The 26932-nt window shown below is 39.4% G+C and overlaps 1 protein-coding gene across 1 annotated transcript in view; it reads left to right on the top strand.

Moving 5' to 3' along the window:
• CDK14 (cyclin dependent kinase 14) overlaps positions 1–26932 on the top strand; it is a 554405-nt gene that overhangs the window by 420949 nt on the left and 106524 nt on the right. Inside the window, exons 10-11 of the mRNA XM_082846673.1 lie at positions 4964–5027; positions 23227–23275. Of these exons, the coding sequence (XP_082702799.1) occupies positions 4964–5027; positions 23227–23275 (113 nt within the window). The remainder of the gene's footprint in view (positions 1–4963; positions 5028–23226; positions 23276–26932) is intronic.

The raw sequence follows: 26932 nt of genomic DNA, 5'->3' as shown, positions 1-26932 counted from the left end.
ATCATAGAGACACCCTTTGGGAACTGTATACTTGTCAATATAGGGAAGGGAGACCATTTTGGAGCTGCTGTTTTGGTATTTGCTTTCTACAAATGTATATATGCTAAATGTTTTTCTTGATCTTAAATCCCTCTCCCAGGATCCATATCTGTATTTCCACCTGTCCTTTAAAGGCCCTTTGTCTTGACCTGCAGGTATTTCTAACATTTAATAGGCCCAGAACTAAACTCATTGCCCTCAGCTCCCAAACTTGCATTCTTGATTTCAGCTTTCTTGTTCCCTATCGACTGGCTCTTAAACAGTAAGAAATGCATTTTACATCGTGACTCACAATGCACACATACATATGTACATGCACAGATATAACATGAATAAAAGTTGAATAAAATGTTGCTTCATAAAAACAACATGCATCTTTACTGTGTCTGTTACCCTCTGACATCTTCTCTTGGATTTCATCTTTTGAAAAATGCTGATATCAACACTCTAAATGAAATTTACTGTCCTCCAGTGGGTCATGTGACCTGCAGTTTGTGACAACTTGAAAGAGAGATAAAATGCAGTCAGTCTTCATGCATTCAGTATCTGGCCCTAGCCTCCCATCCCATAACCCAGCCAACAATAAAGCCCACGAAACTTCTCGCTGTTACCCAGACACACCATTCATTCGTTCCTTCATTCATTCAACATTTACTGTGTGCATGTTTGGTACCAGGCACATGGTAGGCGCTAGGGATCCAGAGATAAATGTCATGGTCTCTACTTGGAGGTCCATGGTCCGGTGGAGAGACAGATGAGTGATCTAACGCTTATGAGGCAGTGAGTGGTCCTATAATGGAAGTCTGCACAAAGCCCTCAAAGAACACAGAGATCATAGCAGGTAACTTGGACCAGAGTCCAGGAAGTCTTTCAGGAAAAGGTGACCCATGAAGCTAGAAACAGAGGTAGGAGTTAACCTGGCCAGTGGAGGCAGGGCATTCCAGAAGAGGAAGCCACCTTGGGAAGGCATGAGGTCAGGAGCATCATGACAACTTAAACAATAGAGTTTTTTGTTTTTGCGGTACGCGGGCCTCTCAGTGTTGTGGCCTCTCCCGTTGCAGAGCACAGGCTCTGGACACGCAGGCCCAGCGTCCATGGCTCACGGGCCCAGCCGCTCCGTGGCATGTGGGATCCTCCCGGACTGGGGCACGAACTCGTGTCCCCTACGTCGGCAGGCAGACTCCCAACCACCGTGCCACCAGGGAAGCCCGGAAAGCTCTTTTGATCGGAGAATGGCGAGGGATAAGCTCCGCGGGCAGGGTTGCTTTATAGGGCGGGGCAGCGGGGGGGGGGGGAGGCGGAGCTCTCGAGGGGTGGGCGGGGCTGCACGGCTCAGGCTCCAGATCATCGCGGTGCTGGGCGCAGCCTCTCTGCACACAGCCTGCCACCGCCATCTTGAATCGCGTCATTCCATGCTCGGCGCTTCTGCGCACGGTCCCGAGCCGAGGTGTCGGCAGGGCGGTTCTGCACCAGGAACTTTGGGCCGAAGGGCTGGTGTGAGGCCTCTGCCCGTGGCTCCCGGTGAGCAAGTGAAACTAGACGAAGCGCCAAGGCGAAGAAAAAAGGTTAGACTTTATTTCATTACCTAGATACTATTTTTATTCCCTGGGAATTGTTAATGGGCTCTGCTGGTGACAGTTACATCTTTAGGGCACTTTACAGTTTACTGTTACATTTATTTTATTTTTATTTTTTTTGCGGTATGCGGGCGTCTCTCTGCTGTGGCCTCTCCCGTTGCGGAGCACAGGCTCCGGACGCGCAGGCTCAGCGGCCATGGCTCACGGGCCCAGCCACTCCACGGCATGTGGGATCTTCCCGGACCGGGGCACGAACCCGTATCCCCTGCATCGGCAGGCAGACTCTCAACCACTGCGCCACCAGGGAAGCCCAAGATTATTTTAATATAGCCTTTCCTTATAACCAGAATACTCAGCTGTCCCTCCCCTTGGGCCCCCCCCCCACTTTCTTTACTTGGCCAACCATCACTCTGTGTTCCGTCTCCCACTGAAAGATCCTCTCCTTGGCAGCTTTTCCCCACCCCAGGTAGCCTCAAGCACACCCTGCTTTGGGCTCTTGCCCCCTTCTCCTCACACTTCTGAGAGAGCTCTTCTTATGTCGAAGGCAGCTCATCACCGTCCCACTCCTCTGTCTCACCAGAGTAGGAGCGAGCGCCTCAAGGCAGAGCCCAGTCTCATCCTTCTGTCTTCTGTGATGAACACAGTAAATGTTAACTGAGTGCAGAGATGAACCAGCAAAGGGACAGGGAGACATACAAGCCACGGGCACAGGTTTAAGGCGAAGCAGCTTAAATGAACACATAGAGGACTTTTTTGCATATCACAGCATGTTGTTTCAAGACTGAGGGTGACCTCAGATATTAGAAGCCTGCTTATTTACAGATATGGGGACCACACTTTAAATGTTGAGGCACACATTTTACATGTTGAGATGTAATTATCTTCTGTACTGTTTTTTTGTTTTTTGGGGTTTTTTTTGCAAAAGATTATTTTTGACTTTTAGAGAGTACCTCTTTTTCCTTCTAACTTCAAAGTATCTTGGTAGTGGAATTTCTTAGTTATTAATACAAAGGAAAATCTGACATCAGAGGCAATACACACCCACTTTCCCTAGTGCACAAGTAGCCTATCCTCTCTAAGCATACATTTAACCCAAATTGCCTTTCCCAAAAAGGCTTTTACAGGAAGCAACATTGACTTCTAATTTTTCTTTTCCTTTGCCTACTTTGTTTCCTGTGCAAATGGCCTAGGAGTTGTTGACAGGAGAATAATTTGAGGTGTGGAATCTCATCAGTCAATGCTATAATAACTCAAAAAAAGTCTGATGTATTTTTTCTTTGCAGGTAATTTTTATGGGATGGCCATAGTATTTGATAATTACTTTGAAACAGAACACTGGATCTGGATGAGGGTAGTGCCTTTGAAAAAGCTTTGTTAACATAAACATTGTAGAAACAGGTACAGTCAGGGTATCAGTCATACTTTTACTAGGAGTGAGAGAACAAGTTTCACGTTCTGGCTGGACTTTCCATTGTTTATAAAACCTTAGAGGGTCTATTTCATATGTGATGGATTTGTCATGATCAAGATGTGATTTTGAGCTGAGAGTTTCTCCCTTTAGTTGCTAAAGTTTAATACTGTCAAACCCCTTTGTCCTTCATGCAGAATTCAGTGGGAGCTCAAAAGAGGAGCATCCCCCAGATGAGCTGTGTGCTGCCCGCACACCTGACTGTCTCCCTCTCTTGAAATAATGATCAGAATTAGTGGAAAGAAAGGAGGACATGCCTTTTGCGGAGACACTGTTGTCACAGTTGTTTATATCAGGCTTGTCTTTGTCTCTTTTCCTATCTTACAACTCTTGGAGCCCTCTCTCACCTATCGCCTTGCATCCCTACCTAGCCCATCAATAGTGTTACCTTGTTTATGTAGATCTGCCTGTTAATGTTAATTAGTGCTTGCAAGAACTGTATTGTCTGATCCCCTGAACACTGTGTTCACACCCAGTGTTTCAGTGAATTCCGTGTCTCAGTGAGGAACGTAATACATGTGTTTATTAACCCTGATTCGCAGGAGCAGGAAGCAGTGAGTGAGTCACTTGCTGTATGTGTGCCCCGCCTTGCCTTCACAGCCCTGTACCTGCTAGGAAGTCTATGCATAAAGAGCCAGAGCTCTGTATTTCCTTATTGCCTAGTAGTATCTGCTAATCCTCAGAGATGAGTGAATAGGTGTCATTTCCCCCCATGATGTCTGCCATTCCTCCAGCTTTGCCAACTTCTGGCTTTATCTCTTCCCCTTTCTAACTCATTTGACTGTCATATTGGTCCATCGTAGTCTGAGTTACAGCATTTGGCACTGACCCCAGATCAAGGAATCCCTATGGAAAAAGTGGGTGGGCTGGATTCTCCTCCATTGCCGGCACCTCCTTGACCTGACCCCATTTTCTGTGGGTGCTTTGAATAGTATCTGATCCTTACATAGTGCTTACTGCATACCAGGTAGTATTCTCACGCAGATGAAAAAGGTGCTGTTATCATCATCCCTAGTTTACAAAGGAGGAAATTGAAGCTCGATGAAGTCCCATGGCTAGTAAGTAGGGGATCAGAGGAGTCTGTCTCCATGATCTGGGCTCTTAAACCTTTCATCTCCACTGTTCTCCATCAGTGATTTACCATGATCATTGAATATAATAGCAATAGATGATGGAACTGAAAATTCGAATGAAGTGTGCTCGTTATACGTGAATCGGAATTGCCTTTTAATGCCTTTGACCAGATCAAACATTGTGGGGATAGAAAAGTAGATGCGGAAAGAAGCTGGAAGTATGGATAGAGAGAGACAGTGTAGGGAGAACAGTATTTGGGGATGAGGAAACTATATATCATGTGACTAGAGATGTTAACTCTAACAAATAGTATGGCCAGTGAAGAATGTGAGCATCCCAAGCTGTCTGTTCTGCTTCTTTGAAACATTCTGATGCCCAGACAGAGGATGTGGGGGAAGAAATGACAGAATTCTTAGAACTGTTAAATGATGACACGTCTGATACTAGAGTGAAGGATAAAAGCTCATGAAAGAATCATGAGGGACACATACATACTTTATTCAGTTCCATGAAGATGACAGCTCATTCTTTGAGTCTTAAGCCTGCTTACTAAGTTTGGAGTTGATAAAATGCAGCAGATTTAACTTGTCTTACCGCATTCAGCTGCATTTGTTAAAACACAGACATTCAACTTGGGTGGCTCTTTAGCTGGGTTTGTTTTACTGAAATAAAATCCCTGGCACACGATAATGGGGAAAAAAAATCCAGAGTTTCATCATATGCAGTGTACTGTTTTCTGCACTGGAGAATCTCGAGTACTTTGGAAATAATAAGTCTGTTTCCACAATTTCCTGCTCTCCACTAGGTTCTTGGAACGCCAAATGAGGACACGTGGCCTGGAGTTCATTCTTTACCACATTTTAAGCCAGGTATGTTTCACTAATTACAAATGACTAAGTGCTTCTGCTATGAAAAGGGTGAATATATAAATATTCCCCCTCGAGCTAATATATTACCTGGGAAAATTCTGGTTACTTTTGCCATTGTGTATTCAACCTCTTATTGGAGTTGTCCTTTGGTTTTCACAGTTTATTTGTTGGCAAAGATAGACTGAATGACAACCCTCGTGAGAGTTTTCCACCCTATGTTCTTCGTTTGATTTGACTGGCTAATCTTGAAGTAACCTTTCATTTCATCATCAGTTAGACTAGCATCCATGTCTATAAAGACAAACTTTAAATCAAGCTACTATAATCCATCTGTATGACTTCTAATAATAATACTAGGGAAAGTATTACATTGTAAAAAGGAAAAATCATATTTTTATTTATTTTTTAAAACTCTAGTAATACATGATCAATTAATTTGAGTTTAAACATATAAAATGTTCTGTATGTTCAACATTCCATCTTTTTTAATGTTAAATATTTAAACCCCTAAACCAGAAAATCTGAGGGAAAATGCAGAACTTTTATATAAAATAAGTTGTCACTTTTTTCTTACTAGTAGGTGGCAGTCAAGAAACTCTCAGTTTTAATAATTATGCTTAATGGAAGAAGAATCTCAAAATGGGCTATTTAATTTTTATAGGAGGGATGAAAGGTTTGGAATTTAATAAAAATTAGTGGAATGAATTATTGTAAAATAATCTTTTTGTTTTTTCTTCTTTTCTTGTTCACAAAACATGGATTATAAAATGCAGACCTACCATTAAATTACTGAAATGGATTTTATGGAAGATCTAATAGTCCATTATTTTATGAGGGAAAAGAGCTATGAATAATTACTGTTACAGGATCCAAGTATATTCTTTTTCTCCCCTTCCTGTCTTTTGGGGGACCATCAGGAATAAGTTATCAATCCCAAAGAATGACTGGGTTTAGAAACTATTGTTACTCTTAATATTTTTCTTCTGAAAGTACACCATGTGCTGAGAATTCTTTTATTTTCTTTGGCTGCCCCAAGGACCCTTTGCACTTTTACTGAAAATTCTAAATAACTTCTATGTTATGAAAGACTATAGATACTTAATTTAAGATGGATTTTTTTCTTTTTCTTTTTTTTTTAACTAAACAAGAAGCATCCTCTAAGTGCTCTCACTAATGGATTTTAAGTGAGAACACAGCTCTTTATAAACGTTCCAGGTGTGGGTTCATAAAGAAGCCTAACTTCCTCATGTTAATATCTAAAATCTTAAGTCCTAGGGAAATAAAGCAGAGGAGAATGTGAAAAGGGTGTAAATGAATAAAGTTGATGCAGAAAGGAACAATTAAGATAGTCATTTGGCCCACCAAGTTTCTAGAGGAGAAAACATGGAGTATTTGGTTTATTTTGGTGTGAATAGAATTTATCTTAATAAGCAACACACAAAAGCATTTTTTAAATGTGTCTGGAAAGTACTATGATGTAATGCAAATTGACCTAACAGATTGGGAACTTCATGAGATCAGAGGCTGTGACTAGTATGTATTTTGGTTCAATGAATGTCTGCTGCTCTGAATTTTATTGAATGTTTAAAACACATTATTTATGTGACTCTTCTGGTAGGCATATATAAATTAGGGTGTATATATATATATATATATATATATATATAAGTTATTAATATTATGTACAAGTGCAACCACAGACACATAATATATAAAAGGTAATGGGGGTCCAAAAGAATAACGTGTTTAGATGAATGTAAGGCATGGGTGCTGACTAGCAAAAAAGATACTCCAGGCAGTGCTTGGTGCTTGTGGATGAGAGTAGATGTGGTAAATGCTTCCTGAGTTGCCCTGAGATGAGTCAAGGAGAGACAAGATAATAGACTGAGGCAAAGGGAGCAAATCTACGAGCCTTTTCATGCAGCACTTAAGCAGACCCATCAGGGGAGTGCTGGGGAAGAAGATACACGTTCCCAGAGGAGAAAATATTAGTGCCAGGGTCCACCTGTCCCACCCCACTTTCCACCTCCTTATTCTACCCCCAAAGAGTGCCTTAGAAAGTCTGAGGGGAAAGAAGAAAGTCTGAGCCATGAGGACATACTTTTTTTGCTTTGCTTGATAGACTTCATTTTTTAAGAGCAGTTTTAGGTTCACAGCAAAACTGAGCAGAAGGTGCAGAGATTTCCCATACATCCCCTGCCCTGACACATGTGCAGCCTCCCCCCTTATCAACATCCGCCACCAGAGTGGTACATTCGTTACAGTTTGATGAACTTAAGCTGACACATCATTATCACCCAAAGTCCATAGTTTACATTAGGATTCGTTCTTGGTGTTGCACATTCTATGGTCTGTACAAAGTATAATGACATTTATCCACCATTACAGTATCACACAGAGTAGCATCACTGCCCTAAAAATCCTCTGTGTTCTGCCTGTTTATCCCTCCCTCTTCCCTAAGCCCTGGCAACCACTAATCTTTTTACTGTCTCCATAGTTTTGCCTTTTCCAGTATGTCATATAATTGGAATCATCTGAAAAGGATGTTGCCTTTTCAGATTGGCTTCCTTCATTTACTAATATGCATTTAAGGTTCCTCCAGGTCTTTTCATGGCTTGATAGCTCATTTCTTTTTACCACTGAATAATATTCCATTGTCTGGATGCGCCACTGTTTATGTATCCATTCACGTACTGAAGGACATCTTGATTGTTCCAGGTTTGGGCATTTATGGATAAAAATGCTCTAAACATCACTGGCAGTGGGTTTCAACTCTTTTGGGTAAATACCAAGGAGTGTGATTGATAGATGGGAAAAATTATACTTTGTCCAATTTTTGAATAGATAATAAATTTAAGCAATTCAAAGTATCAAACCATATAAAAAAGGAGCACAGTACTAAGCCTCCCCACCCTGTCTGCCACCTGCCTACTTCCCCAGAACGATTGCCCCAACCACAGGCCCCCACTTATTAGTTTCTGTTATGTTTCTTTCCTTTATGTAAATGTAAGAAATTATGAATATATATTTTCATAGTTCCCATATTAAAAACAATTTTGGGTCTTGCTTTTCTCATTAATGCATCCTGTAGGTCCTCTCATGTCACTGTATAGAGGAGGCCAGTGTGGCTTCCCTCTTTTCCTGCAGCCACATTGTTTTACATTGTATGGATTTAACCTGTCCCTACTTAATGGACATTTGGGTTGTTTCCAGTGTTTTTGCCATTATAAATATTATAACCCGTATACACACACATAAATAGGCGCATCACATCTGTACAAGTATATCTGAAGGATAAATTACCAGAAGTAGGGTTGAAGAATTAATAAGTATACAGTGACCCTTGAACAGCACGGGTTGAGCTGTATGGATCCATCATACGTGGACTTTTTTCATTAATACCCACTACAGTACTCCATGGTGGTTGATTGAATCAGGGATGTGGAACCACAGATACCAAGTACAGACTATAAATTATAGGCAGATTTTCGACTGCAGAAGAGTCAACGCCCCTACCTCCTGTGTTGTTCAGGGGTCAACTGTATACAATTATACTTTTGAACACTTCTGTCAAATTGTTGTCCAAAAGGATGGTACCAGTTGGCTCTGTTACCAGCAATACATGAGGACGCTGCTTCTCCATCCACGCTTCTTCTCCACTCCAAACTTTTCAATTTTGCCTGTAGGTGACAAAAAAAATCTTAATATAATTTAAATTTACATGCTTCTTTTATGACGAGGCTGAGCATCTTTTCATATGTTTCAGGATCACTTGTATTTCCTTTTCTGTGAGCAACTAATATCTTTTGCCAATTTACAGTAGAGTTACGTGTCATTTGTCATATTCTTACTAATTTCTAGGGGTTCTTTATATATTAGAGAAAGTATCATTTTTCTATAAACAAGTTTTGCTTCTCTGGAATTTTAAAAAATGACGTTCTAATTTTTAAGGAATTTTGAAAGTAATCCTCTCATATCTTACTAGTCTTATTTAACTTGTTTTGCCTCAAGAGAAAAAAAATCTGTGTTGGCTTAGAACAATTGTTAAGATTTTAAAAGAACAACTAGATAACAACTGGGATTGATTCTTTAGAATTTAGCCTGTATGTGTCCTCTTCTGCACTTATATTTATGCTAACACAAAATTCCTTAACTTCAGCTTATTCCCATAGCAACCAGGCAGCTGGAACAGGCCACAGCTGCATAAAATAAATAAATATATGTGTAACACACCCATGCGCATGTACACACACACGTGTGTGTTACATATAATAAGAAATCTAACCTTGGGAGCTGCCACTTCCCCATCATTTACTTCTATTTAAATTTCTCTCAAAAGAAGTGGGAAATGGGTCTGTGTCTTCTTTGAACCTGATTGCCTTCTCACTTTTTTCCTCACCCTCAGTTTCTGTGGTTTATGGTCTCAAAATTAGGGGTCTCTCCCTCTCTCCCTCTTCCCCTCTCTAGTCTCTCTCTGTCCTTCCTTCCCCCTCTTTCCCCCTTCTCCCCACCTCTCATACTAGAGTGTCTCCTTCTATCTCTATCCTCAGGATGCTTGCTGTGGGCCAGCCTCGGAGGTGAAAGGTGACACCGTGGTATTCTTAGCACTTCAGTAATTCTGTCACCTTCGATGAGATTCATCACAGGCCAAACCCCATTCTCTATCAAAAAGTAAGAGTCTACTGCAAAATTACTACATTTTCCCTTTCACTTGTTTCATAATGACTCACTACTGGGATGCTTTTGCGTAATGCCCTCTGCTCCATTTCCTTCTGGGATGGGAAGAGCCTTCCCTGTGTGACTCCCAGGACCACTTTGCCCTGCCTGCTTTGCCCTCGGCTACTTTATGTCAACAGAGACCACATGGCTCATACACCTCTGGTGAAGTGGTGCTTGGAATTCTTTGTTATAAGACAGACTTAGCTTTAATATTTTTTAAAAACACATCTTGGGTATGTATTGGAGGGGTTGTTTGGGATTTGTAGAATTGTGGTAGCCCCAGATCAGGGCAGAATATAGGTAGGCATTTGAGGTTCTCCAGACTAGTAGAATCAGGGTAAGGGACTGAGAATTCTGAGAAGATTTTGCAGTTTCCTACTGTCAAGGAAAACCGTTGGGCTGCTTGAGCTGGGAGTAAGAGCGGTGTTTCGGTTGTGCGGTAACTATTTAAGCAAATTGAACATTAGAGCCGGAAGAAGTTCCAGGGGGCATATAGCCCTGCTCAGTCCTTTGTAAGGCTAGGAACCTGAGGTCAGAGATGTTAAAGGACTTCCCCAAAGTCAGTGTCAGAGATGAAAGTAGATCCCAGGAGGTCTCCCTGGGTTTCAGTTCAGTGCCCTTTTTTTGCAGCATGAATCGTGGATGATCATGCTACTGCATCTGTATTACCATTTCTCGTTGACCTTCTTCTAATGAACAGTTTACTGACAATTAGTCTATCAAGAAAGTAGCAAAAAAGTAGGAAGGATCTGAGCTCTGTACTTAGTAAAACATGGACCCATAAACATCACTTTGTATGAAATACTTTGGCCCCGAAATAACATGTGGAGTCCATGTATGAAACTTTTTTCATCTCTTAAATGCTTCCAACAAAAGGGGCATTCAACAACTATTTAATGACCAGTTGTTACTCAGGAGTTCAGAAAAGGAAGGCACTGTAAAATTCAGGGAGAGAAAAATGTTGCTAGACAGGAAGCAATTAAAAGTAATGAAATTTAGACTGAAATAATTCTATTTTTCCCAAATCAAGCAAGGGAACAGAGTATTTCTAAAGTGATTATATTATTCTGAAGAGAAAGTTATCTAATCCAAAAAGCAGTTTGATTAAGGAAAGTTTGTTAAAGTCAGAATTTCTTGCAACAAATTTGCCGTTGGAGGCAAATTGCAAAAAGGGAGTATTTTAAACATTCTATGCCCCAAACTAAGCTCACAGACACACTGATCTTGAAGGCAACATATAAATATGGATGTAGTTGTACTCAGACTCTGTAATGAGGTGAAAAACTTCTCCTCAATTCCAGCTATTCACAGGCCTAACTGAGGCCCCCAAACTAAGTAGATTCAGACTTCTTAATTCCAGAGGGAAGATGTAAATTTTTTCAGAATACCATGATGGGACTTCCCTGGTGGCACAGTGGTTAAGAATCCACCTGACAATGCAGGGGACACGGGCTCGAGCCCTGGTCCAGGAAGATCTCACATGCTGCGGAGCAACTAAGCCCATGCGCCACAACTACTGAGCCTGCGCTCTAGGGCCCGTGAGCCACAACTACTGAACCCACGAGCCACAACTACTGAACCCGTGTGCCACAACTGCTGAAGCCCACGTGCCCTAGAGCCCATGCTCCACAACAAGAGAAGCCACTGCAATGAGAAGCCCACACACCACAACTAAGAGTAGCCCCCGCTTGCCGCAGCTAGAGAAAGTCCACGCACAGCAACAAAGACCCAACGCAGCCAAAAGAATTAAAAAAAAATTTTTTTTAATTAAAAAGAAACAGAATACCATGATGATAACACCTTACGTTTTATGTTGTATTTTATTTATTTATTTATTTTTTTTGCGGTACGCGGGCCTCTCACCGCTGTGGTCTGTCCCGTTGCGGAGCACAGGCTCCGGACGCGCAGGCTCAGCGGCCATGGCTCACGGGCCCAGCCGCTCCGCGGCATGTGGGATCCTCCCGGACCGGGACACGAACCCGTGTCCCCTGCGTCGGCAGGCGGACTCCCAACCACTGCGCCACCAGGGAAGCCCTGTATTTTATTATTTACAAAGCATTTCAACATATTATCTCAGTTGGTATTTAGAATAACTCCTGAGTTATTATAATGTTATTGTCCTAATACTGTTATCCCAATTTACGGACAAGGAAACTGGGAGACTGAGGCTTGGAGAGATTGTGTAGCTTGTCCAAGGCCACATCTGCAGTATGTAGCGGAGCCCAAACGCAAACCCAGGCCTGCAGTCCCTGGCCTGCCATTCTTACGGATGCCTGCCAGTCTCTTTAAGAGAGCTTCCCCGTCTGCAAACATAGGAGTATGATGAGGGAGAATTGTCAGCCTCTTCTCAGCCCTGCCTGGTGGCATCTTGGAAAAGATCTCTATATATCTTCTTGTAGGTACCAGAACCCACCCTCCACCTGCTAAATATGGGTATCTTCTTTGAAACTTGTGCTTCCAATAAATTGTCCACTCCAAACACCATCTGTGGGTGTTTAGTTTTAAATGTACAGTCCTTGGTACATATTATGGGAATTGCCCAGTTCCATGATTTGCACACCAGAGGAGATCTGAACCTGTAGCCTTTGTTCACACTCTGGACTTCCCCTAGTCTGATAGAAGGTGATGGAAAAACTGCGGAAGCAGTAGAAATTGTTTGGTGGGATATTCAGTGCAGGGCGGTTGAGAGGAGGGTGGTTTCGTGCCATGATGTTGCCCTGCACAGACCACGCCTGCTGTCAGGAGACACCTGTGGACATGCAGGGCCATCTTCCTTCCTCTTCCAGAAGCATCCCATCTGCTCCCTCCGGCTCATGGAACTCCTATGGACGTTAAATGAGATAATCCATTTTTACGTCCTCTTCATTACTTTTTACATACTTATACTTTACCTATTTTTAAGAAGATTTGAGCTGGCTGTGTAATTGGTGTAAAAGTGCTTTTAAACTGTTAGGGGCATGTAACATACAAAGTAATATTTTGTACCATTTATACTGTGTCCTCTGACTGGTGTTTTCTTTCCCACTTTATGCTTTACCTCAAGAATCTTTTTATATGTCTTTTTTTTTTTTTGAGCGATTGATAGCAAATGTAACGGTCATGGGTAACATCTGAATGTACAAGGGTGTAACTATGTGATGGTTATAAAAATCGACTTGAAAAATTAATCTGCAAATATATGGCCCTTATCTCAGATTTTATTGCTAAAAACCTATGGGTCTGCCTGTCCCAAGGCTCAGGACATTTAGAGCTCTCTCCCCCAAGCATCAACCACCACCTTCTTCAACTCTGCCGTTCTTCATCCTACCAGTAAATACCACTCCGGTCACATAGTGAAAAAGCCAGTTAATTAGTAAATTTATAAAATAAGTGAACTTTATAGAGCAGAGGAAGTTAAAACAACGTTAAGTGTGACAAGAAGGTCAGGCTGTCTTGACTTTCATACTTTCTGATTGTGGCAATCATGCTGGGGATCACTGCTGGCTGAGAGCAGGGGAGAAAATGCTGGAGTTAAGTGGCCACGTTTCAAGCAGCAGGAACCATGCGCCAGATACTCTCATGAGCTCAGATTCTTAATAAGTACTCGCTAGGTGGCAGGCAGCATTGTAGATGCTGAAGACACAGTCGTGAACAAAGCAGATAAACCCGTTGCTTATGGGGCTTCCGTGCTAGAGGGGAGACAAATAGTAGACAAATTACAAATCAGTGTGGCTGGAGAAGCTGACCACGGACAGAGCAGCAGGGGTGGGTCACTGAAAGTCAAGGTGAAGAGCTAGGATTTTATTTGAAGTGCGAAAGGAATCAATGGAGGGTTTTTGAGCGGGGGAGGAAATTGATGTTTTGTTTGCAAAGGGACGTACTGTCTACAAAAAGTCACAGACCGATTTCAGAGATGGTAAGGGGCTTCATCTCAAGTGTGAACTCCTCTTGATTGGTAGTTTCTGCCCACAGCTCTGGGCTGAGAATGGTCTGTAATAGCAAGTCCTGGCTCAGGGGAAATTATTCTCACACCAGTTAACAGTGATGCCATAGACATGGGGCATAGGTTTTTCCCAACACGTCCATAACCGACCAAGGATTTGATATGCAAAAAGTCATACATATAGCCAACGCTATAAAATAAAAATTTTAAATGGCCAAAAATCATGATAATTACTGAAAAATGTAAAATAATAATTCAGCTCTTCCCCAGTGGGCAGACCTATGGGGGGAGATATCTTTATAAATTGTAGATATTCATTTCAGTGCAAAGCAGGGACTATCTGTACTGACTTTCTCTGTATCTGCTTGAAGAATTTCCCATTTATTTTCACTAGAGGGCATCACAAATGATGGAGACTAACAGTGTCCAGAAAATGCCAGAGAAAATGTAGTGAGATTAAATTTTCAAAGAGAAATGAAGTTCTTCTGATTGCAGCTTTATTGAAAACAAAAGCAAAAACAAAAAAATCCTTAGGTATACTGGTTTCATTACTTCTACTCTTGCAATTTTGAACAATTCAGTTTGGGAGTTATCCACACCTCATCGCGCCAAAGTTTATATAGAATGCCAGTCACCAAACAAACACTTCTTCAGTAATTATGCTCCCTCCCACCCCAAGAGGATTAAAATCCTTGTAATAGTGTCCAATTTGTGTGATTTGGTTACAATCATATCTAAGAAAAGAATTAGAATTTCAACCTATGAGTGGAAATCAGAATAAATGAAGATACAGATCATTTTCAAGGTACTGAAAGAACTGTTACCAAAGAGCTTGGGTAACCCAGCTTTTTGGTAACAAGTGATAAACCGGGAATAGAGTCCTGATTCAGCCTCTGCCACTAGCCTGGATCATGGGCTCGTCAACTCAACCTTTCTAACCTTAGCTTAGTCATTTGTAGAATTTGTAGCATTTGTAGAACGAAGTGGTCAGACTACCTGATTGCTCACATTTCCCCTAGAAGGTGCTGAGTGCTGTCTTCCTGATCTCTTTCTCCCTGTGGAGAGTTTGGATGGAGGGATGGGTCAGGATGCATGGAGAGTGAGACACAAAATCATTCTTCTCCTTTCTTTTCTGGGAGCCGTAAAGATTCAGTCTCATTTGTGAATAGTACACTTTAGACTGTGATAAATGCCTAACTGATTAAACTTTACTTCTCTAAAGAAAAACATCTTACCGAAAGAGAAGTGTTCCATGACTTTTAGGTTGAGAAAGGTGTGGTTGGTTTGAAGACCTCAGCTGGGAATATGCGCTCACAAACCCATTTGTATGTCTGTTGGAAAAACCAAATGCCATAGGAAGTAAGAACGTTTAACGTACAGAGTAGACGTTTGTTTCTAGAAGTTGCTCAGAGATTGCTCATTTTAAAACACACACCGTTGGTAATCGAAGGATGATTTGCTGCAGCCAGGGCAGGGCAGGATGCTGCAGTCTCCTATTTTCAGGACTGAAGATGGCTACTCAGCATTTTAAGGAAACCCCTCTGGGTGACAGCAACAGGGCAGTGAGATTCTGTTACATGTTAGCATGTCACGTCAGAGCCTCTCGCTGGTAACGCTGGAGCTGTGTGAAATCACAGCCGTTATATATATGAGGGACAGCAAGAGTTTTAAAGCTGTGAATTACAGTTGTGCAGACATACATCTTATTTCTAAAATGCCTGTTTGGATCCCTATGCTTTTTTGGAATTGACATATCTAAAATCCCCATATTTTGGAACAAGTCTAGCCCTCTCTGTTTGGGATAAACTGTCGTCTACTGTGCATGAATTCTGCTTTACTCTGGTCTGAGAACCATAGATGGTTTAAATCCACCTTTTCTATGTCTTGGTCAGAATATCAGCTGAAATGTTGACTGCTGGCTTGGTTTTCCTTATAACCATAAGAAAGTCACATTTGCATAAAAATTCTTGTGAATACTTGTAAATAGATTTTCTTCCATTGCTGGCCCCTTAGTATTGGATCCCATGATTCATTGTAGGCTACAGATGACCTTGTACGTTTTGTGCACTGCTGGGTCCACAGTGCCTGGCAAACAGGCACACAAGAAATATTTGTAGAATGAGTGAGAGAATGAATGAATACTCATGTCTTCTAACCTTAAAAGATTGAAGGCTATTATCTGTTACATAAACAAGTAACTAAAGTGATTGTTGGAAGCATCACCAGAGTGATTCGTGACTGTGTTTATTGTTCATCCTCATAAAGGACCGGACTCTTTTCCCTCCACTGAAGCAATCCTGAGAAAGGCTTCAGGTTCAACACCTCCACCAGATGATAGTCTGGTCACAGCTCTTGACTTAAGTCATTACTACTTTCTTACAAACTCAGGAGAAAAGAGTAAATGCATTTGTTAAAATGCAAAATAATCCTAAAGAATTTAAATAGTGAGTAGTTGAATATATAGTTTAGAGGTGTTCATTATAAAATAATCAAACATTTACTGTGGCATTTTGGACATTACTCTTTCTTTTAATTTATTTTTTGGCTGTGTTGGGTCTTCGTTGCTGTGCGTGGGCTTTCTCTAGTTGTGGCAAGCCGGGGCTACTCTTCGCTGCAGTGCACGCGCTTCTCACTGTGGTGGCTTTTCTTGTTGCAAAGCACAAGAGAAGCTCTAGGCGCATGGGCTTCAGTAGCTGAGGCACTTAGGCTCAGTAGTTGTGGCTCACGGGCTTAGTTGCTCCACGGCATGTGGGATCTTCTCAGACCAGGGCTGGAACCCATGTTCCTGCATTGGCAGGCGGGTTCTTAACCACTGCACCACCAGGGAAGTCCCTGGACATTACTCATTTTTGTATTGACTTATAGTTATTCCATGATATTATTTAAAAATCAGATGCTATTAAATCCATTTGTAAAAGGTGTACTAAAGTTTGAGACTTTTAAAAAAATTTTTATTATAGTTGCTTTACAAGTTTGAGACTTTTAAAGATCTTGTCTCTGTTGCCACCCCTCCTTTCCATGCACCCCTCCCCCCTAAAAAAAGAAAGAAAAGTGTTCTTACAAATCCTGCTTTAGCCTTTCAAGTCCTTTGAACATATTGGGTTAGGCAAAAAGTTCGTTTGTTTTTTTCCGTAAGATGTTACAGAAAAACCCGAACGAACTTTTTGGCCAATCCAGTACTTGGGGGTTTTAATTGATTGCTTGATTTGACTACTTACTCATATGTTTCCTTGTTATTGATGTTAAAAACACAGCAGTATCTTATAAGATCCAAAAAACATTGGTGAGAAGGGGATAAGGGTATTAAAAATTAAAGTTACTTTCCTAGAGTATACAGTACATATGTATAAGCAAATGAGTAAATTCCAATTTAGGTTTTATCTGTTTTCACACTGCCTCAAGCCATTTCAGGTTTAGCTCTTTTAAGCTAGGAAACTTTAGAATATATAGCATTGTTCTCCAGTGTTTTCCTGTGGAATCTCAACGAATTGCTGTGTATAAGCATGGCAGTTTGAGCAAAACCCTTCCAGCCTCTGTCCCCTGCCCCACCATGTTACAGAGTTAGTGATTTCTTCTTCTCTACCAGCTCTCCTCCCTGGCCGCCCACTGTGTGCGACCATCCTCTGCAGTGTCCCTGCAATAAGAGGAGAAGGGGAAAATCAGCCTGCAGGTTTAAATTAATTGCCCTTCTGTTATGCTGTGAGTTAGTCTATGCTTTAAATCACGGCATTCTAAACTTCTAGTTTAAACATAATTGGAAAGAGAAAGCTGAAATTAAAATAGTGACAAAATAAACCCAACTGGAGGAGAACAGTATAAAACACTCCTAATCAAATACTCGAATAATCTGTTAAAATTATTCATAAGCAGTTGACTATTTTATTAAATACACCTGTTACTGTTTTGGGGCACTAATTTAAGCACCTTTTTGTTTCCAAAACTTACCTAGTGAAATTAGGTTGCTTACATTCTAATGGAACATTGCTTTTACTCATGATGGAAATCGTTTTAAAAATAGAATTTAAAAAATCTAATTATAAACGTTACGCATGCTCATTGCAGAAAATGTTAGAAATGGCTCCATTTGAAATTGTGTACTTGGACAGTTAAGATCTGAAAGATGTTGTATACAAGAGATCAGGTCCTGTGTGTTACTGGAGCCAGCTTCAGATATTTGAGTTTATCCTGTCTTCATTTGGAAAAGAAAACAGATGGGGTTAGTGGCTCTGCCTCTGTGCTTCCAGGGGACTGCGTCCATATCCACATTGTAGCATTTTACCCCGTGTTGGTAATTCTGTATTTACATTTCTGGGCCACTGAACTGTAACCGGGACGTCCTCATTTTTGTGTGCCCATCGCCCAGTGCAGTGCCTGGCATACAAGCAGGTGCCCAGGTGACATCTGCTAAAAGAATTAAGAGTTTATGTGAGTAGTGACAGAAGGTAAAGGTAGGAAGACTTTGTTCTTCCTTATTTTTTCTATTTTCATATGGCATGTTTCTCTATCAATTTTGGCTCTTTTATGCGTAGCTAAAACTGACATATTGTATTTCTGAAAAAAAAAAAATTTCTATTAGCATATCCTGTCAAGCTCTAAATAGAGGCAATTCTTAGAACTCATATTTATGTGCAGTCATTAATTGCTAAGAATAATAATTTACTTGTAAATCCAAGATTGTATTAATTTTATCTGTAATGGAATTCTTGTTCTTTCCTGAAATCATAGCAAATTATTAAAATTGCTTTGTGGGGAGTACAAAGTTAAGGAGATCAAATTTGTTTTACAAGGACATTTGATGTAATTATTTTTAAAATATATCTTGCTTTTTATACCAGACTTTTAGATAAAAATAATTTCTTAAACCTCTATAAAAAACTATTCTTCCCATTTCTCCTTTCTTTGTTAGTTAATTCTCAAACCTAGAATATGCCTTTACATTTCTGTTCTACACCAACTGACTGAATTATGTTGGGTCTTATATAATGCAATCTAGTAGAGAATAAATTCAAATGTTAGGAATTCTTTTGAAACAAATAAATACATAATTGTTGGTGAGCACTTTTGCCTGTAGCTGTAGAACAATGGATATTTGTAATCAGGCCTGCTCTTCAGCTAATGTACACTATTTCCCCTGGTAGTATACTCTCCAAACAGAAGCCAGAGTGATCCTTAAAAAAAAAAATTCTAAATCATATCTTAAAGGCCACAAAGTCTGTGTGAGCCGGTCTTCTGCCCATCTCTCCTGGGCTGTCTGTCTGCTCCAGACACCCCATCCTCCAGGCTCACTCTAGCCCTGCACATGCCCTACTGGAATGAGAGCTCCCTACAGGCAGGAAGGTCTTCTGTTTGGTTCTTTCTCTGTATCTTCAGCTCCAAGAGGTGTACCTGGCTCACAGTAGTTGCTCAGTAAATAGTTGAATGAATGAATCATTGCAGAGATTTCTTTTGAATAAACTTTGTAATTAGAGATAGGAACCTGAGTGTGTTATTAAATTTCTTTTTGTTCTTTTTATCTAATGGTATTTTTATACGTGAAACATACCATAACAAAAGCAATATAAATCACTTTCTTTTCTTTAAAAGCTTATAAATCAAAGCAGACAACACTAACAAAAGGCACCAACTAATACTAAGAAGAATTAAGCCTATTAAGTATTAAATGATTAAGAAGAAATGAGATCAATATGAAAAGGAGATCATTTAATTTTACTGGAGGATGTACACACAAATCCTTTCTAAATGGAAAGACACAACATGTTGTTATGTACAAAGATTTTATATCAGCCTTTTCGGATAAATATACATTTTAATGAAACTCCAACCAGATTTCCAGTAGGAACTTTGTTTATTGTGTTGGTTGACTTTTATTTGCAACTCATGTTCCTTCATCACCCAACCTGAAGTGTCCCTCTCACACTAGTCACTCAACATCGTACCTCCGTGTTTTATTTTGCTAGAACACTGTCTTGTCCCTCAGCTTTATTGAGTTATAATTGACATAAAGCACTGTGTAAGTCTAAGTTGTACAGCACAGTGATTTTATATGTGTATATATTACAAAATGATTGCCACGATAAGTTTAGTTAACACATCCATTACTTCACATAGTTTCAATTTTTTTTTTTTTTTTGAGTGAGAACTTTTAAAATCTACTCTCTTGGCAACTTGCAAATATTCAGTGCAGTATTGTTAACTATAGTCACTGTGCTTTACATTACATCCCCAGAACTTATTCATCTTATAACTGGCAGTTTGTACCCTTTGACTACTTTCACCTATTGCCCCACCTCCAACCCTGTGCCCCACCTCTGGCAACCACTTCTGTTGCCTGTCCTCTGCTTCTATGAGTTTAAGTATTCTTTAGATTCCACCTAGAAGAGAGACCATACAGTATCTGTCTTTCTCTGTCTGATTTATTTCTCTTAGCATAATGCCCTCAGGGTCCATCCATGTTGTGGCAAAATTTCCTTCCTTTCTATGGCTGAGTAACATTCTTCTTTATCCATTCATCCATCAGGGGACACTTAGGTTGCTTCCATGTCTTGGCTATTGTAAATAATGCTGCAGTGAACACAGGGGTGCAGAAATCTCTTTAGTTCCCTTCAGATATATACCCAATTGCTGGGTCATGTGGTAATTCTAGTTTTACTTTTTTTGAGAAAACTCCATACTCTTTTCCATAATGGCTGTACCAGTTTAAGTTCCCACCAGCAGCGCCCAAGGGTTCCCTTTTCTCCTCATTCTCACAAGCACTTGTTATCTCATCCCTTCAATAACAGCCATTCTAACAGGTGTGAGATGATATCTTATTGTGGTTTTGATTTGCATTTCCCTGATGATTAGTGAGATCAAGCACCTTTTCATGTACTTGGACATGTGAATATCTTCCTTGGAAAAATGTCTCTTCAGGTCCTTTGCCCATTTTTTAATTGGATTATTTGTTCTCTTGCTAATGAGTTATATGAGTCCCTTCTGTATTTTAGATATTAGCTATTTTTCAGATATGTGGTTTGCAAATATTTTCTCCCATTCTGTACCTTGCCTGTTCATTTTGTTTATTGTTTCTTTTGCTGTGCAGAAGCTTTTTAGATTGATGTAGTTCCACTTATTTATTTTTGCTTTTGTTGCCTGTGTTTTGGGTGTTGTATCCATAAACTCATTATGAAGACGAAAGTCAAAGAGATTTTTCCTGGTTTTCTTCTGTGGTTTCAGGTCTTACGTAAGTGTTTAATCCTCTTCCAGGTTTTGTGAGTGATAGAGGTCCAGTTTCATTCTTTTGCATGTGAGTATCATTATTTTCCCAGCACCGTTTATTAAAGAGTCTATCTTTTCTCCACTGAGTATTTTGGTTCCCTTGTCAAACGTTGACCATATATATGCATGAGTTTATTTCTGGGCTCTCAATTCTGTTCCATTAGTCTATGTGTCTGTTTTTATGCTAGTATCATACTGGCATATATATGTACCATAGTATGTATATGACTATAGCTTTGTGATATAGTTTGAAATCAGGAAGTGTAATACCTCCAACTTCGTTCTTCTTATTATTGCCTTGGCTATTCAGGGTCTTTTGTGGTTCCATATGAATTTTATGATTGCTTTTTTCTGTTTCTGTAAAAAAATAAATGCCATTGGAATCTTGATAGGGATTGAGTTAAATCTATAGATGCCTTTGGGTAGTATGAACATTTTACCAATGTATTAATTCTCCCAGTGATGAGTATGGACTATCTTTCCACTTATTTGTGTCTTCTTCAATTTCTTTCATCAATGTCTTACAGTTTTCAGTGTACAGATCTTTTACCTACTTTGCTGAACTTATTCCTAGGTATTTTATATTTTTTGATGGTATTGTAAATAGGATTGTTTATTTCCTTTTCAGATTAATCATTATTAGTATATAGAAATGCAACCGATTTTTGTATATTGAATTTATGTCCTGCAACTTCCCTGAATTTGTTGATTAGGTCTAACAAGTTTTTGGTGGAGTCTTTATTAAGATCTTCTATATATAAAAAAATCATGTCTGCAGACAGCAACAGTTTTACTTTTTCATTTCCAATTAAGATGTGTTTTTTTTTGTTTGTTTGGTTGGTTGGGGTTTGGGTTTTTTTTGTTTATTTCTTGCTTGATTGTTCTGACTAAGACTTCCAGTAGTGTGTTGAACAGGAATGGTGAGAGTAGCCACCTTGTCTTTTCCACTAAGAGTTCTGCCTTTCACCATCCAGTATGATGTTAGCTGTAGGCTTGTCATATATGGACTTTATTGTGTTGAGGTATGTTCCATCTATACCCAAAATATTGAGAGTTTATATCATGAATGGATGTTGAATTTTGTCAAATGTTTTTTCTGCATCTATTGAGATGATCATGTGATTTTTATCTTTCATTCTGTTAACATAATGTATCACATTTATTGATTTGCATATATTGAACCATCCTTGCATCCCAGGGATGCATAATATAAAAGAGACATTATTTTTTTATTGCTGGTGGGAAAATTAAAAGTAATCTGTCAGCAGCTATTAAAATGTGAAATATGCATACCATTTGCCAGGCAGTTCTATATCGGGGAATCTATTTGACAGAAAAGAAAGCATCAGTATATAGACATAGATGTGCAAGGATTATTTATTGAAAAATTGTTTTTAAGAAAAAAAGGGGCTGGAAACTACCTAAATTTTCATCAGTAGAATGGTCCAATAATTTATGTACTTCTACCCTATGGAATATTACACAGATTTAAAACAATTGTTACATATTATTTTATTCGAAGGACTATTCACTATATATTATTAGATGCCTAAAAAATTTCAGAGAATGTTTATTGTACAATGCATTTAAAAATTAAAATAGTATATATATATATTTGTATATATGGATAGATTTGTATTTATAAACATAAATATGTGGAAAGAGACATATCAAGCCATTAACAATTGCTATATCATCAGGAGTGAAAAATGGGGAGCAGGAGAAGAGATTATTAATGTATATTCTATGCCACTTTATTGTCTAACTTGGTAAAACAAACATGTTGTGTTTTCATTTTAAAAATATAAAGATTGTTCAATGGTAAATGTAAGTATACACTATAGGACGTTGGTGGTTTGGCTTTGAGTATGTGTAAATGCCATATAGTATAAGCAAGGAGAACCAGCACTACTGTGTTTGGTCAGAGATGTCTTCATAGAAAAAACAGCAGGTTTCACTGGACCAATGTGGCAATATTCTTCTATAAATCTACCTACAGTTTGCATATTTGGAATTTGCATTTCTTTTTTCAACCCATTTAAAACTTAGTTATTCTAAGAAATAATTACTAGGAAACCAAATTATGAAACAAATCACCTTAGACAAAAGAAAACAATGCTTCATTGTTTAAAATGTTTAGCTCTTCGTGTTTGACTCTTTTGTTTAATCTAAGGTGAAGACATAGCATGTCTAGCATAGCTATGGCTAAATCGAACAGTAGCTTTTTAAAAGTTTTTTTTTAACATACTGGCAATATAGACTTTTGAAACAAAGATTGTTTATCATTTTTCTTTTTCATTTCAGAACGCTTTACCCTGTACAGCTCTAAAAACCTCAGACAAGCATGGAATAAGTAAGTTTTTTTATACAGCTTATACTCGTTCTCTTTTTCTCTCTCTTAATTTTTAAAACTCTCTTGATAAATTTGTCATGACATTCTTTCATTTGTTCACCCAGTTGTCTATTCATCCATTCGTTTAACCATTAAACAGTTATTAAGCCCTAACTGTGTACCAGCCCCCATGTTCCACCTGAGCCAACACTCTGTGAATTTGGGTTCCCAGAGTTGTTAATCCTGAAATTCACTGTGCTCACTCTTCTTCTAACTAGATTCCAAGAAATGTTTTAGCATCAGCAAAATAGCATTTCTTGAGTACAATATATCAACTGACTTTCTAATCTAAATAATGTTGGTGACAACCTTTGAGCGAGATAAAACTGATCTTTCAGATGTTTTTAGTTTACCTATTTTTCCCCTGAGCCTTATTGGGAAGCTAAGCACACGTATCACTTGGAATACATGGACTCTGTTTATGTAATCTCTCATCTGACCTTGTTGAAATAGCTTTATTTATTGGTTTCTAAATTTGATGACATCTGAAGATCTGGGTGTCTCAAGTTATTCAGAGGTCTTTTATAGCAAGCCAAACTGCTAGTAAATCATTGAAAGTTGGGAAGCAGAGTAATTGAGTCACTCTGACTGTATCACATTTCAAGCATTATATTAGAGAAAAGGTAACTAGATCTGCTTTGATTAAGTAAACTATAATTTGTCATAACAAAATTTTGTCTATGGGGAATTTAGTGTTATTGTCTCCCTTTTTACCGTTATGACATGTTTAATTTTAGATGCCATCAATTATGGAACAAATAAGAAAAACTTTTTTTTTTTTTTTGGCTGTACGCGGTCCTCTCATTGTTGTGGCCTTTCCCGTTGCGGAGCACAGGCTCCGGACGCACAGGCTCCGTGGCTGTGGCTCACGGGCATAGCCGCTCTGCGGTATGTGGGATCTTCCTGGACCGGGGCACGAACCCGTGTCCCCTGCATCGGCAGGCGGACTCTCAACCACTGCTCCACCAGGGAAGCCTAAGAAAAACTTTTGATAATAAAAATGCCTTTAATCAGTGCTGTCAGTAGGTAACAGCAGATAGCTTAGTGTGAGGAACTCATGGAATGAATACATTAAAATCTTCCATGGATTATTTGAAAGATTTGGCAGTTTATTTTGATTAAATTCATACTAAGAAGAACACACCAGTATAATTATTTTTGTCTAACACAAGACTTCGTATTTTCCATTTGAAGGGTCAGTTCTTAATATCTAGAATCTCCCACAGGAAGCATGCCCTCGGCTGGGAGGGAACATTCTCTATGTGTTCCTCACCCTTTTATCCTCCTTCACCCTAACTTCACTGATCAGTGGTAACACATTTTAATTAAGTGCTTTCATATACCAGGTAATATATACATATAACAGTTCCTGTCTTCGTTAAATGATCAAACACATTTCCCACAATTGCTCAAAAAGTTTTGTGCCACTAACCACTTTATGAAACAATTCTTGACAAAGCCATTGAATCTCTAACCCTTTCTCTGAAGTAACAGGAAAATCTGGCAAATCCATGCAGAGTGACGTTTGTGGAGAATAGCCTCCAATTTAGCTAACCCTCTTGTTTCCTTCCTTCAGAGGGACAGGACTAGAATGATGTCCAAATCACCCAGAAAAATAAATGGCAATTTTTATCCACTTAGAGTAGTCTACAAAAGACAGGATGGGGGAGGGGGAGGTCTGTAGACGATGCTGAGTGATAGTTCATCCACTGTCCCCTTGTGGATGTGACCCCAACAGCATTTACACCTGGCCCACTCCAGCTGTTCATTTTCGCAACTTGTATTCAGCACCTGTCATCTGTATGCCCAGACGAATGGCCTTTCTTGTTCAGCCATTGGAAGTGACTGGTGGGATGCCTCTCAGAGAAGATGCTTTTGTCCATTTACATTACTCTATATCAGGAGAAACTAGGTTATCTCATGTCTTTCCAAAAAAAAAGACAACTGAAGTAGTATTCAAGCTTTGCGTTGCTTTGCTTCATTCTGACCACCTAAGACCTGATGCTTTCCTTTCTGTGAGAGGTACTGTTCGTGTCACAACAGAAGTAGTTAACTTCATTGACAAAAATCAGGCTGTGTGATCCTCTGGTGTTGCTGCTTTAGAAATTTTAAAAGCTGTGTGCATTGTGCTCAATCTCTGAATTTTCTTAAAAGATGCTAGGTTCAGTAAATACGCTTTTACTTTTGAGGGCAGATAGTTCTTCAGAATATGATTTTTCACAAAATAAGAACACGGTTTCTCTTTAAGATATCACTTCAGAGATATTTATTATTTGCATTTTCCGTGAACATAGGATTTATATTTTTTCTACCAAAAACAAGGTAAAATACTGAAGGAAATATTACATTTTAATGTAAAGTCTTTTAAATCCATTGATAGAATTGTAGTTAATATCTTTCTTTTAATTTCTACCATCACATATGCTTTTTAAAAACCCGAGAATTAATTCAAAGTCATTTAAGAGAGTCCCACCCTTCGATTTCTTTAAAAATATTTTAGAGAAAATATTAAATGCTGAGCTTGAAGTAAGGTTTTAAAATTATAAACATGACTTGTTTAGAACCATGCTATTTTCAAGTCCCCATAAGTCTTATTCTTTTGTTGCCTTAAGGATTTATTTCAGAAAAAACTAAGTAATAAAATCATCACTAAAAATATTATAAAAATATGACTTTCTAGTATCTGTTTTGTACTGAACCCTTAAAGCGAAGCTATAGCCTCCAGCCAGTTCTAACCCAATGCAATTTAGGGAGAAGTGAGAATTCAGACATTAATTATATTATTGATTCTTCCTACAGACCGACTTGTGACCTTGTAACCATCATTGACATTTCAACAACTCTCACTTCAGAGTGGGGTCTAGATTCGGAAGAATTGCATTTAAAGACTATTAAGCAAGTGCTAGCTTTCTTCCTACTGCTAACTAATTTGTTTGTCAACAGCACAATTACGAAACCAAAGTGATTGGTAAATTCTCTTGTACAGCAGTAATAGGTTCAAAATAAAGGGAACTAATTTGCAAGGACTAATTTGAATTCAATTTAGATAGGTTAATATAAGATGGGCAGGTTAATATACACATGTAAATTGCTGTTCAAAATTAAGTAACAATGTTAAAAATATGTATTAACACAGCTGTTGAAGCTAGTGGATAGATGAACCTGCCTAAGAGAGTAAAATTTCTTTTTTTTTTTTTAAAAAACTTTATTTATTTATTTTTGGCTGCTTTGGGTCTTCGTTGCTGCGCGCGGGCTTTCTCTAGTTGTGACGATCGGGGGCTACTCTTCATTACGGTGCGCGGGCTTCTCATTGCGGTGGCTTCTCTTGTTGCGGAGCATGGGCTCTAGGCGCTTGGGCTTCAGTAGTTGTGGCTCGCGGGCTCTAGAGCGCAGGCTCAGTAGTCGTGGTGCATGGGCTTAGTCGCTCCATGGCATGTGGCATCTTCCCCGACCAGGGCTCGAACCTGTGTCCCCTGCATTGGCAGGCTGATTCTTAACCACTGTGCCGCCAGGGAACCCCGAGAGTACAATTTCTTGCGAAATGAATCCTCAAGTCTCTTTGAACAGCTGTAACAAGTGACCCAGTTTATTTTGGGACCAAGTCTGCCCTAAGTAACA

This window comes from Leucopleurus acutus (assembly GCF_964270905.1).
Source record: "Leucopleurus acutus genome assembly, chromosome: 9".
NCBI lineage: Eukaryota > Metazoa > Chordata > Mammalia > Artiodactyla > Delphinidae > Leucopleurus > Leucopleurus acutus.
This window is presented reverse-complemented; position numbering and strand designations above follow the sequence as displayed.